Source organism: Idiotropiscis lumnitzeri, chromosome 7 (genome assembly GCF_059441095.1).
Source record: "Idiotropiscis lumnitzeri isolate Australia: NSW breed Sydney's pygmy pipehorse chromosome 7, RoL_Ilum_1.0, whole genome shotgun sequence".
Taxonomy (NCBI): Eukaryota; Metazoa; Chordata; class Actinopteri; order Syngnathiformes; family Syngnathidae; genus Idiotropiscis; species Idiotropiscis lumnitzeri.
In genome coordinates this window covers 11,253,080-11,267,228 of record NC_142397.1, presented here as the reverse complement: position 1 = coordinate 11,267,228, position 14,149 = coordinate 11,253,080, and the positions used below count along the sequence as shown (strand labels likewise).

The 14,149-nt window shown below is 38.9% G+C and overlaps 1 protein-coding gene across 13 annotated transcripts; it reads right to left on the bottom strand.

Moving 5' to 3' along the window:
• Positions 1-1,326: 1,326 nt before the first annotated feature.
• On the bottom strand, positions 1,327-10,999 carry sh3bgr (SH3 domain binding glutamate-rich protein). 13 transcript variants are annotated; one of them, XR_015844291.1, is made up of 13 exons: positions 10,815-10,999; positions 9,209-9,394; positions 9,043-9,123; positions 8,009-8,101; positions 7,294-7,437; positions 6,849-6,875; positions 5,440-5,463; positions 5,035-5,061; positions 4,242-4,266; positions 4,115-4,144; positions 3,735-3,767; positions 3,604-3,659; positions 1,327-2,113 (listed from the first exon to the last, which is right to left on the bottom strand). XR_015844291.1 is itself a non-coding variant. In XM_088301242.1 (13 exons), exons 1-12 carry the CDS (start codon positions 10,857-10,859, stop codon positions 3,642-3,644), a joined length of 729 nt encoding a protein of 242 aa, XP_088157368.1. In that variant the 5' UTR covers positions 10,860-10,999; the 3' UTR covers positions 1,335-2,113; positions 3,604-3,641. The 13 variants fall into 13 exon arrangements, 11 of the variants coding, with proteins under 11 accessions (XP_088157368.1, XP_088157375.1, XP_088157371.1 ...); XM_088301242.1 differs by having other exon boundaries at positions 1,335-2,113; positions 4,115-4,146; positions 4,248-4,266; XM_088301243.1 differs by having other exon boundaries at positions 1,342-2,113; positions 4,115-4,146; positions 4,248-4,266; positions 8,012-8,101.
• Between the last annotated feature and the right edge of the window lie 3,150 nt (positions 11,000-14,149).

Below are 14,149 nucleotides of genomic sequence, written 5' to 3'. Positions count from 1 at the left end.
TAGCAAAAAGAACTTTGCCCAGCAACACAAACTGATGCCGATACAACACGCGCACACACACGCACACACAAACACAGAGTGACTCAGATAGCAAACAGTGGCACATTTCCCACGGGGAAGAAAAATAAAACCCAATAAGTGAATGGAATCCAGCACTGGAGAATGCTTGTGTACTTTGTGCACCACACTAAAAGGTTCAATTGAAAAATCATAATTTGTCTAGTGTCTACTTTGCGACAGCTCTCGTATGGGATCTTATGAAATTGACAAGTGTGAGAGTTGGCAAAGAAATATTTACTGTATAGATGATGATTTGGGGGTGGTAAGAGGCGGGATGGGCCTCTTGGGGGTTCGAGACTGCATACTGTGATTGTTGCGGTGACTTTGGGCTTGACGATGACGTTTAGAAGACAATTTTGAGGCTTGCTATGTTTTTGGAATGTGGGAAGAAGCTTTTGTATCGGCAGAAACCACACACGAATGCGGGATGTGCAAATTCCATACAGGAAAGCAGCAATTGAGAATTTAAACCTTAGAACTGTGTGGCAGACATGCTAGCCACTAGGCCACCATTTTTTTAAATGAAAAACTGTCAATGTATTATGACTTTTAGACTGCGTGTTTAGTTTCATTAAGACGACATTCAAATTTAATGTAATTGTCTTCAATATTCATTAAAAAATAATAATTTTCTTAGGGCAGTATGTGCAGATGAGAAGCCAATTAACCTTCTTTCCCACCCCAACATTGCAGAGAGACAACATGGCAACTAATGATGATAAAAATAACACTGGCCAACATTTGTTTTTTTTTTCGTTTTGAGTGGCAAAGATATTTTAATGGTTTCTAGGTAATTTGGGGCCGGCTGAGTCCAAAAATGGCATCCGTTTCTTTGAACAGACTCTACTTTAGGAGATATTGACATTTTTTCACAATGAATTGATTGGTAATGAATGTGCTTTGACTTTATAAAATGTACTTGGAATGGAATTTAATTGAATTTATTGTCATTGCACATGCCATGAGTCTTGAGCAGCAACAGTTACACTAACAGTTGCAACCCATCCAGCAGGCATAAAAAACAATGATCTACAGATGGAGACAGATCAGGAAGCCTGACGCAGCGCCACAATTTCTCAAATGGAAAAAGAAAAACATAAGCATGGTGGAGGGGAAAATAAAAAAAAATATATATATATATTTTTTTTTTTTTAACTCAATTAACAGCCACATGAATACCCTGAATGGACGATCGCAACTAAAAACTGAATTTTTTTTTTAGTTTTCAATGTTCCTGCTTTTTAAAAAACTTTACTAAATTGCTAAATATATTACATGGATGGCGCCTCACCGTAGAGGACGCTGACACATCTCACTCTGAATAGTGTTCCACTGAACTATAAATATGCAAAAAAAAATCTTAAATTGAACCACCAAATCAGGCCATTTTTTTTTTTAAACCATTTTCACTTTAATTGTTTTTTTCCTTTGCATCCATGTCTTAAGTCACAAATTTCTTTGAACAAAGTGCATTGTTTTCAACAACATTTTTGCCAGAGGTCATCATAAGTGCGGACTAGCTTGTAGTGTTTCTGGATGCGCGCATGTCTTCTTCCTTAGAAATCTTTGCTTGTAGTATCCATACAGCTGTGTGTTTGCATTGTGTTGATAGAAACAACTGAAAGATAAAATAAAGAGCGGGAGAAAGTCGAAACTCCAAAACAGAACTTGAGTTTACTTGAAAATGTATACCAGGGGAATTTTTTGTCTTTAAATGTAAAACATGCGAAATACGTTTGTCAATATAACATTAAAGACATATTTGCTGCACTATGCTTCTTTCCACATATTCGTTAGTCCAAGTGTAAGTGTCTAAATGTAAAATACAAAAATTAAATCCATCGTTGCAGTCAAAGAGAAGAAAAGGCGATGATGACTTTTCACTTGACATTTTCAAGCACATGACCAGTGTTTTTTTTTTCTTCATTTTTTTGGGGTTATTCCAAGGCGGGTGCAGCGCTGCCTTGAGGGAGGAGTCAAGATGCTGCCTAAAGGAGCCGAAGTGGCCAATGGTCAGGGGTCAGGGACAGATGTCACAGGAGGCTCCTTCAGGCTGGATAAACAGAGCAAAACAAAAACGAGGTCACTCATTTCCCAAGTGGATGTGATGGTGGAGGCAGCCGCCACCACTCTGCCAAGTGTGCCACCCAATCCAGCCACTCCTCCGCAGGCGCATCCGAATCTCACTTGGCAGCTTCCGCTAACGCACTGTGACAGGGGCTCGCAGGGCTCGGGAGGGATTGCAATTTCTGCAAAGCTCGCTCTTCCAGAACCTGCGTATTCCTTGACTGGGTCACAACAACCCAACATACAAAGACTAACTGCAAAATAAAAGAGAGGCTCTGCAGAGCGGGATTATGGAGGATTGTTACCATCACTGCCTCACAGGAGCCAAAATTGAGACTTTTGTACTCCTCATGTGACGACAGATAATCCGAAAGGCATGTTTGTTTTTACTGAAGCTGATAGCATGTGAGCTTTAGTTTGTATCCATGAAGCAAACTGACAAATGCTGAGACAAATATTAACGCTAATGACATACGCCTCAAATAAAATATAAAACTGAACACCCAGCAGTTGTGTGATTTGACGTTCAAATGGAAAAAAAAAATGACTAAGAGGCATGTGCACAGATAGGCCCCTCGTGGTATTTCAGCACCAGCCAACCAGATGTGAAAAGAGCCCTTTGCCAGAGCCTTGGTTTTCCTCGATCATCAATATTAAAAAAGTGTTGAGATATGTAGGAAAGCGGTTCACTGGTAAAGGTCCTGGCTGCTTAGTACAATATGGCAAAAGTGACAATAATCTGACTGGAAAGTGAGTGGTGGCTTTGTCTTTAGAGACTCACCTTTCAGGTACGGGTCGTAAAGGCTAACCCTAACCTTCTGCACATTCATCACCCCATTAATCTTTAATCCAAAATATATTTGTTGTATTTCTCAATATAAACAGTGGCTCATTTTATTTCACACTTAAGAATATTAAAATTTTACTTTAAATATTCATGCATTGATGGTATGATGACCACAGTTTGACCGAATACTAGATTCAATCAATGTTTAGATTTCATTACGGGAGTAATTGATTGTAAATATAATTGCATCGTGAATGATGAGACACGCGTCTGCTCGTTTTTAATCAGGCTTAAACGTGGATTTTGAGTTCAGTCAAGGAGCAAACAATGTAGCCTCTTTGTTGAGATGTTCTGAATTCTTATCATCTTAAAGTTGTTCAACGATAACAAGATTAAATATGAATTCACGGACAGAAAAGAAATAAAGCGGCAGTGATGTCATGGCAACACATCAAATCCCCAAATCCCTTCCTATGCATTCAACAAGATTGCTCTGAAGTCATCCATAACAGTCACATGTGGGATCATACATACATGGTCTTTGGCTTTATTATCTTTGCAAAGGAAGAATTTTTTATCTCTATCATGAGAGCTCTATCAAATGTGCAAGTGTACCTCATGTTGTGGCTTATGAGTGTAAATAAAACTCTACTGTCACCCAGTGGTGGAGTACAGGGGATGGCATTTACCTAAAATGGGAGGGTGGCAGTGTGTTCCCTTGCCTCAACTACTCAGCCTCTTCTTCCTATTGGGAGAGAGCCACAGTTATATTGATGACGTAATTGTTAGTGGATGAATCCAAATAGTAGTCAGCAACTACCTGTGTTTCCACCAAGCATTCTTCTTCTTCTCCCTGTTGGAAACAAATGAGGAGAGAGAAGGGCAGAAAAATGAATACAACCTCCAAAACAGAAAAATAACGTTGTCCTGCCTGTAAAAAGGCGGGGCAATGAAAAACGTTCAAACAAGACACAGACATGTATAAATTTCTCTCCCTCAATGTGCAATTTAATTAATGGTTGCCAGGGAATATATACTTGTCCCACCGCCAAAATGTGTAAGAGTCATGGTACAAAATTAGTTTCTGGAAGGAAACCAGCTGAGTGACAAGCAAGATAGCCTGAAGGTACAATTTTTTTTTAGACAGTGGAATACACATAGAATACAATCACAGCAAACAAATATATACAGTACAGGTACCTCTTCTTCTACGTCAGCCTCTTCTTCCTCCTACGTAAGATAATGGTGGTGTTAAAAAAAAATGAGCAAGTCAAAAATGTCTCATTTTAAAAATGCCTGGAACATTTCAATTCTGAATGAAAGATACAAAACTTATTGTTGGAGTTATGATGCTTGTCGGCCGTCACGTATTTAAGAATCCAGGTCATGCAGAATCCATAGCGAAACAAGGAAGAATAAAGGACATGAAAATAATACATGAAAAAGAAAACTAATACAGCCAATTGCATAAACTATCACGTGGCATTTTCTTCTTCAACCTGCAATTAAAAAAACAAGTTTGACGGTGATAAAGGGAAAAAAAAAAAGACAGAGAAGAGAGGAAAGCAGCCAAGCAAAGCAGGGCTCAGCAAAACAGCAGACAAAAAGTAGGAATGTCTCAGGGAAGCACACCACCTTTTTGTCACGCAGTGTTTAGGAGCATTTGTGTGGTTGCTTTTTCAAGAACATTTATTTTGGCCTTCCAGTGATTAAGGCTGTTGAACTGATAACCTCTTGAATATGGAGATGAGGGCTGAGCTATTAATCGAAATTCAATTACGATTACAATTATTCCACTCAATGATTACAAAATCGGCATAATGGTAAAAATGATTCTTATATACAGTATTTTATATACAGTATTGTGCATATGTACATATACACATTTTCAAAATAGTACTCATTTTATAATGTCTAATATGATAGTTGGTATTTTATTACAAAAATTAAAAAAAAAAAAAAAAAAGTGTGATTAATATTTTTAATTTTTTAAAAAGAGGTACCAATGTGGAAAAACTTTAAAGGAATGGCTGGTAAACTTGAAAAGGGGATGGGGGAGATGGAAAGTGAAGGGTGATCCAAAATAAGTAAGATTAGAAGTAAAGAAGTTGCGTTTCTACCTCAAGCTGCCGTAGCTCCTCCTCCTCCTATAAGGAATAATAACAGATTGCAGGTTAGCCAGCTTTGGGGAGCAAAAGAGCAGCACAGGCCTGTACTATGGATAAGTCGTCTACATAAAAAAAAAATAATAATAATTAATTAAAAAATGGTGGAATAATTGAGGTGGTCAGGAGGCACTAATGGGACTGAAATGAAGAAGATGACGTTATAGGAGAGGAAAAAAGAGGGGAAAATCATGAAAAAAGAGTTAAGTAAAGTAACAAAGATGGATGGGAGGAAGAGAGCAAGACAAAAATCTTCATAGCCTAAAAGGCCGTCAAGAACTCTGAGGCGTCAAGCCCACACATGTGCTGACTAGTTGAGAGGGCGACTGTAGAAAGGGATGATGGCCAATGCACAATTACCTCTGACCGCAAATCCTCGTCCTCCTGGAGCAAGCAAACAAAGAGATGGACATGAGGCCACACACAGCGTGCATGAAGAGGCAGAAACAGGTTGTGTCAATAAAGTTATGGAAGATAAGAGCGCTGGAGAAAAATGTGTTGCGGCTACCTATGTGAATTCTGCCGTATTGGCTGTTGCATGTCAAATATATTATTGCTATCTGCATATTAAAATGCTGCGATTAAATTATAGGGCCTATTTCTCCGTCCAATATACCGGCGCACCAAGACACATTCTGCTTGGTATCTCGACCCTGAGTGTTTTTATTTGCTTTCTACTTTACTAATAATAGTTGACATCTTGTTACTATAGTTATGTCAACTAAAAATGTTACAATTTCCATCAGAAGTGTGCAGAGAGCCACCTGGAAGGGGGCATTGAACAATAAGGGTGAAAGATAGTTTGCTTGCAGTTCCTTCTAAACATACTGCGCGTACTTCGATGTTCCACGTGGAATCCAGCGAGTCTGCTTACGCCATTTCAAAGACTGTGCGCCTCCCACAAGACAAATTCAAAGGCATTTAGTGAAGCTGCTTCCATTAACCGTGAAGCTAGTTGGCTGTGTTCATGCCAATGACGGCACACACCATCGTGTGGCTGCAAAAATGTCATAACAAAGGAAACCCTAACCATTTCGCATTGGAAGACTTGTGCTGGGCAGAAGTACACAGCATCTAAACTTTTTGTTTTGATGATTCCAACATCTGTCATATCAAAGAGAAAAATCCTTGTTAGAATGTTAGAGTTAGAATATCTGTGAAGGTTAATAGTGGAACGTGCCACACAAGAGGAAGATATTCAGCGCATATTTTTAAAATCAAATGATTAAAATCAGTGGATTGTTACTTTTTTCTTTCCAATTCTCATTTTATAAAGAGAAAGATGTCCTTTATTAGTCCCACAATGGGGAAATTTGAGACTAGGCCCGCCGCACTACAAGGAACTAGCTCAGCTCGCGCTAGCGTAGGTCAGCTGCTCACACTAGCGTAGCCGTAGCTCAGCTAGCAGCTAGCTCTGCCTCGCGCTATCTCACTAGCTCAGCCTCGCGCTAGCTCACTAGCTCAGCCTCGCGCTAGCTCTGACTCGCACTAGCTGATGCCAGCTCAACAGGATCTATCCCTTAAGGGATCGGTTATCCAGCCATGATCTGAATCCCTGATATTTAACACAACTGTGATTGAATTCATGTTCTTTCTCTGCTGTGCGTGGCAGTCAAACGTACTTTTCTCCAAATTTCTAAGAAAACAGCATAGAAGGGTGAGCAAGGTATGATTAGTTTCCAATGTGACCAAGAATAGCAATTGGCCAATAGAGGACAAGGAAATGGGAGTTATTTTTCCAGTAACTTCCGAAGAAAAAAAAAACATACCTGTTCTTCATCTTCCTCTGCATGATCCTGTTAACAGAAAGACAATATGGACTTGATGATGAACATGGACCAAACAGAATCACACACAACACACTTTTCGTGATGATCTGTTGACACGGCTTGATGAGGACACCTAAGGATTTTTTATATTACATTTTTCTTGGACATTAAGACATATAGGAGGAAAAAAAAAACAAGTCAAACTGTGAAATATCCTGGCACTTTGACTCTAAGAATAAAATGTTGGTGGATTATTTGAGGGGGGAAAAAAAGGTAAATTAAAGAATTGATGAGGAGACACAGTTGACAGGAACCAGGAAGGAAACTAAAAGCTTAGTAAAGGAAAAAGGACGCTAAAGGGAATTTGAGGTTGTTGAAAGTGAAAACAGAACACCTTAAGAATGTTTGGATGAAATTCAAAATAAAGTTAGAGGTCATCAGTTACTGTATGTTCGGGTTGTTCATCTCCTCCTTCCGTGGCTTCATTTTCTTCAGGCTCTGCGACATCTTCCTCCTCGCGACCTTCACCTTCCTCTGCCTCCTCGTCATCTCCATCTATGTCTCCGTTACGATCTACCTCTGGAACCTCCTTTTTTTTTTTAAGTGACATTAACAAACTGATGATCAGGATCAGGGAAATCAATTTGTTAGATAATAAATGCAAAGTGAGTGGCATACACCTCAAATGGAGACATTCTGGAAATTGAAAAAGAGCATTAGAATAAAAAAAAAAGGAAGTAGATGCAGATCACACAAGTAGATGGTACTAATAAAAATCCAATCCCATTCCCATTTGTCAAGTTACTTTTATAACCTTGACAATAATATTTGTGCATTACATTACAATTCTTTTGAATCGTCATTTGTCACTCACATCCCCAAAACATAACATCACATGTCGTTGCCAACAACCAGCAATCGAAACATGTTGATGTGGGTGAAGAGTGTTGGAAACACAACTCTGCATCACTGCGAGCACGGTGATGGTGTATTTAGTGCTTGTGAATTCAAACGTCACAGCCACTGAGTAACAAAAAGAGGAGTTAATGTGAAGACTGGGCAGGTGCACCTGTAGGAAACGTGAGCGTGTGATCAAGCTGACAGGACTCGTGCGGTTGGAAAGAAAGCAAGGAAAGCAAAATGTATCAATAAAGAGTTACTACTGAGTCATCTTGGGTTTCCTCTTCGTTGGTTTCTTCAGCGTGAGTGCCGTTCTCCACGATGCGTTCGTCCTTGTCAGCCTGCAGTGCTTCCTGTGTTGAGGAAAGGATTCATGTAAACAGCATGGCAACATGAAGACGGGAACGTTTGGGAAGGACAGGCAGATGCAGTTGACATAAATGGACGCCTCATTGAAACATTACAAGATTTTTGGAATATTAGTCCGTGGAAAGAACTTCAATGATTTTTTTTGTCATTAAGAGTGAAAAGTAGTGGTGTTCCCATGGAGGTTTTATGTTGCTGATTCCAAACGCGTGGATTAGCTGCACATTTTTTAATTTAGAGCTGTTCTTGAATAATGATTATAATGTATTTAGAATTATTATTTTAATAATCGATTAATGAGTCAATTATTTTTTGCTGAATCAGATTTTTTTTTAAATAATTCTCTCCAATTTTCTATGCTTTTATTATTTAAAAAAGAGAAAACTATTTCAAATATACAATGCAAAAAATGCACAAATTGGCCATGGATTGTGAAAAACACAAAGAATTTGTGGGTGTGAAAGTCTCCCACTTTGTCCAGACAATATTTTGAAACTGTACAGCTTGAAAGTTTGCACATTTCTTGACTGTTTTTCTTTAATTCTATGGCTTACACAGATGTGAATAAAATATATTTCAGCTTTTTATTAATCAAAATTATCAACATAAGACATCTTATATTAGACTATAAAAAACAGCTAATAAGTGCTTATCACAAATAGCCAACTAGTTGAGATTCAATGCAAGAACTGTATCTATAAAAAATACCTTTATAAAGGTTGATTACATTTTAAATGTTACATTTACCTATTTATTGTTAAAAACAGTTTTGACATTTTATTCTTAAATTGAGATATCAACAGTGTTGTGGTGTTTAGTTCAACATTAAACAAAAAGACCATTTTAAGGACCACCACATGTTGAGAGAACAACTGAACACAGCGAGCAAGGAGAGAAAATGAAGTGATGAAATAATTTGAGTCTTGACCTTTGAACCAGGAGGAGGGGCCAACCCCAGGAAGGCATATACAGAGTTGTCTTCCTTGGCATCAAAGAACGTCTCATAGTCCTGGATAAAAACATACAATTATTTATCAACAATAATTCTCATCACGGGTGAATAAATAATGTAATTGTCACATTGATCCACTGACCCCGCAGTAGCTTTCTTCATTGAAGATCTGAGGGGGCAGTGGGATGCCATTGGAGGGTTTCTTCTCCTCTGGTACATTCTGCCTCATCCACTTGCGGTTCTCCTCATTGCAGGCAATGTCCAGCTGAGTGTAGTCCACCTTCAATGCTTCAAGGAAGCCCACCACATCTTGTTGCTTCTTCTTGATCTGGAATTAGAAGGAACAAGTTCATTTTCTAGGACCCCCCCCAAAAAAAAAACTCCAGGTCCAGCAAAATACTACAACAAAGAAAGTGATTTATTGAGAATATTTTTTTCGAGCAGTAACTCAAGTATGGGAATAGTAAAGTGGACACTAACGTTTCAAAAATAAATAGTGAGAGCTACTTCATTGTTATTGATTAATGCCGATACGCAACTACTTTTGTACGCACTTCTAAAACAACATTTGCTCATGTTGTTAAGAATAATTGATGATATTTATCTGTGTTTAGTGCAGTGATTCCCCACATATTAATGTGATGTGAGAGATCAACATGTGTGCTGCGAGAAATTATCCAATTTCACTTTATCTAGGCTTTACACGATCAAGATTTTGGAGCTGCTCACCGATCACTAAAAAAAAAAAAAGATAACCGATCACTGATCCAATCAGAAGATAAACCAATATATTTAAATTCACTATAAGGACGAACCCCGCTATTCATGGGGGATTGGGACCGGATCGAATCGGACCACGAATTGCACGAATAATTGGCGGCCACTGAAATGCAGTAGGGAAAAAATAATAACATTGAAAAACGAAGAATTGACCACCAAACGCTGATTAACATTTAATAAATGGAAAATTTAAAAAGATTGGAGATTTTTTTTATTTGTTTTTTAGTCTGACTGTATATGATGAAAAGTCTTGGATTATTAACAATGGCAGCACAGAACATCCCTAGAATGAACAAGATTGTGTTTGCTGTCATGTCTTGCTTTGCTAATTCGATTAATGACCTCAGTGATTGCTCGGCAAAGTATGACATTACAACCAATCACCGATTTTGCATAAAATATGATATATATGTGCCTATTCAAGCAAGTCGATCATCTTTTTTTCTCAAATTAAAGTTTCCGGAAAATTCTAATGAATTTACTACAAAAAATGTTTGTTCACCTATCAATGCCAACGACATACAGTGACAGGCAGAGAAATGAAATGATCGTCCTCTATGGCAGACGGTACTTTTTTGCGACATTTTTGTTGGATGGTGTGCCTGAGATTTTTTTTTTTGTCTTATATGAACTACAGTATGTGTTTTGGCTCAATAGAGGTTGAGAAATGCCGGTTGGGAAGCCCCACCATGCGCCCCGTGCACAACAGCGCAGGGTCGTGGGGGTCCTACACCCCTCTAACCGAAATAATTGCCAAAAAGTGATCCATTCACGAATGTGGACATTCGGTCCGGTACGGTCCGTAATGGGAACTTGCGGCTATCGGTCTAGTGGGCTTTGCTTGCAAATGCGTTACCATACATAGATCTGTGCCAAATAGTTGAAATGAGGCTGGCGTTGCATTGCGTTTGGATCGAATACAGCAAAGAAAGCACGCTCCAAAGTCACTAAAACGGTTCCAAACTTACCGCCGTGGATCCCGATGAGGTGGCGAGAAACACTTTGATAACCATTATGTTGCTATTTTGTTTTTGGAGTACGCAACAAGTAGGCTCTTAAAGGAGAAGTTAGCCACCCTCCTCTATTATTAGAAGTAGCAGCGCGACACGCGCGCACACAAACGTGCTTGCGCGCGCGCGCGCACACACACAGTGCTGAGGTTATTTTTGTCACCGGGCTCCATCACTGAACGATTGGTGGCTTGTCGTCTGGAGGAGCAACACTGATTGGCAACTTCAGCTGTCAGTCGGCCACCGGGCAGTAAAGTTAGCTTCCAGCTCCTTGGTGAACATACATGGGCAGAAATAGCAGCGGTGTGCAAAGGCTTTGTTTTTTTTTCCTTCTTGAGGTTTTCTGCACTTGTCAGTCAATGGATTAAAATTAGCCAGTTATGTATTTTATTTTCGATTTTTTTACAGATTCAATGCAAGGTGATTTCTATGTGGTAAGCCGGCAAGACAAGTAAGGGCCATCGCTGCTGGCCTACGCTCCATCAGCATCAGCACTGACCTACATTTACAACCTAAATTCAAATATTTGATCCATTAACATTTTTAGATTTTTTTCCAACACCAGCAGTCTATTCTATTCATTTGCATTTATTCTTACTGTATTTAAAAGATAAGCATGAGAAGATGTATTTGCCGACAGCAGTGAGTGCTACAAACATTAATGGCGTTTATTTTTTTTGTAAATGAACATTCTGTTTAAAATTTCTTCTTCAGGTAATTTTGTCATCAGTAAACTTAACATGTTTTTTTTTTAACTGTGGGAGAAAAGAGTACCCACAAGGTAGCCACAGAAAGCAAAGCACACGACAAGCATACCAGCTTCAGAAAGAACCAAACAGTGATTTTCTCAAACACCACTCATCTCCTATGCAATCATTGTATATTCTAAATTGTTACAAAATCCTGATCATCTTTGGGAGGTCTGTTCAATTCGCACTACATACAGTGGTCTGGTTTATAAACAAAATTTTGCCAGATTAACTAAATTCCCATTACATTATTAAACAAGGTCTCAAGCCTATTTAATTGTTTTTAGTCCACAGATTACCATGTGTTCCAACACCTGGCCTCACTCTCAAACTATACCGTGGTCTTTGGTGAATGAAGTGTCCAATTCCTTAGATGAAGCATATAAAAGAAATCCTTACATTGATAAACACTCTCTCATTACAGTCGTTTGTTGCTGTCATACTAATGGCAAAGGCAATTTATTTTTATTTGTATAGCAACTCAAGGTGCTTCACACAGAACATTAATATACAAAGACAAAGGGGGAAAAAAATCACAATTAAAGATATTTTAAAAAATGATATAAAATATGATTAAAAACTGCAAATAAGATGATATAAACATGATAAAAACAGTGCATATTTTGATTAAAATTCAATGAATAAAAATGCTTTTACCCAAACGCAATAGTAAACTGGTGAGACCTTAACCTTGATTTAATAGAATTTAGACACTGTTTCTCTTTGTTCCGGATATATGCAGTATAAAAAGGCTGTCTCCATGTTTAGATCTAACGTTAGCAACACGCATCAGATGACCTGATCGGTCTGGATGGTCATATTGGATTAAAAGGTTGCTGATGTATTTTGAGCCAAAAACTATCAGAGCCTTGTAGGCTAATATGAGAATTTTGAAGTCTATTCAGGGCAGGGGTGATGTGGTCCACTCTCTTGATCTCCGTGAGGACTCTAACTCTGGAAACTCCGCACAGGAAGTCTGAGGCCGGATTCAAACCCAGAACCTTCACACTGTGAGGCGGACATGCTAACAACCAGTCTTCCGTTCCACTAATCTGGCAACATACTTAACTTTAACTTTTAACAATGAACAACGTACATGCAAATGCCACACAGGAAGGCCAGAGCCTGGAATCGAACACTGCACCTCTGTACTGTGAGGCAGGCATGCTAACCAGTCGACCCACAAAATAAACCATTCCCTTTAAAGTGTATGGGACATTAAAAAAGTTACCCAAAAAAAATCTTAAAAAAGGAGTACAAGTGCAAATAAGATTCCAATGATTGGTTTCATAAAAACTAAATGAAAAACAAAGGAAAGAAATGCAGAAAATGTGATATTTTTGTGAGCCGGGTCCGCCTACAGGCTGTTTGACCCAGTGCCTGAGTGACAGCACTGGGCCAACAGGGTCATCTTCAGACTTGATGACAAGCTGTCAGAAAGTATTGATCGCTCCGTTTTTAGTGTTTAATTAAAGCAGAAACGAAATGAACCAGAAAAACCAAAAGGACACTTCAGTCAGAAAGTCAGCGATGTGGCTCGATGACATCATAACCGCCTTTCAGTCACGCTGGCACCGCCGGGAAGAGGGTCAAAGGGTAATGCTAAATACATGATTAATTCAATATATGAAAATATTAAAATTTGTAGAAATTGTGTCCCATACACTTTAAGTAGGATGAAAACCAATCAAGTAAACCGGATAGTCCCACACAAATTTCCAGCCTGTGAAGTAATATCGTGGTCGACTGAGGTCCAAAAACACAAACACAGAAGAGCTGCTATGATTTGTGTTTAAGCAAATGCCATTAAATATTTTGACCAGAGCGATCTCAGTGCTGTGATGAGGTCTAAATCCTGGAAGACGTTGGAGCAACTCGTGAGAAATAGTTGAGCTGTTGAAACTTTTTCCATGATTTTACTTAAAAAAATATTTTAATGGGCCTATAATTCTTCATTTAGTTTTTTCTACTTTTTTTTTAGAGTGGTTTGATAACAGCTATCTTCAGGGTCTGTGGACGACTTCTGAGTTTAGAGACATTACAATCTGTAGCAGATCAGAAACCTTTTTAAAAAAGTCTCTGGGTAAAATCCAGATAGCAGTAGAAAGAGCTCAGTTGGCGTAAAAGGGCCCCCCGATGTTTGCCATTGATAGGATTCAACTGTGCAGCGGTGTCAAAACATATGTGCCACGGTGAGTAAGAGTGGCTCAAACTACCGGAGTCCATTTTTTTTTTTTACATACTTGGCCAATAAAGATGATTCTGATTCTGAATGGGGCATGCAATAACTGGTCTGGCACATAGGGTACGTCTGCACCAATCCAACCATGTATCGCTTGGCCTCACCAGCTTCTGCCTCATTAGCGACCATAGCACATCCTAGTCGCAGGGTTGGGATGATTTGCAGGCGTTCACACCGCAGGAACACTTCAGAAAATAAAGCATTTTGGTTTTTCCTGAGGAATGCAGAGGAAACTGGAAGCAGCGGTCAGAAAAGAGCAAGGTTATGTCAAAATATTACCCGTACCATTGTAGGTGTAGTGC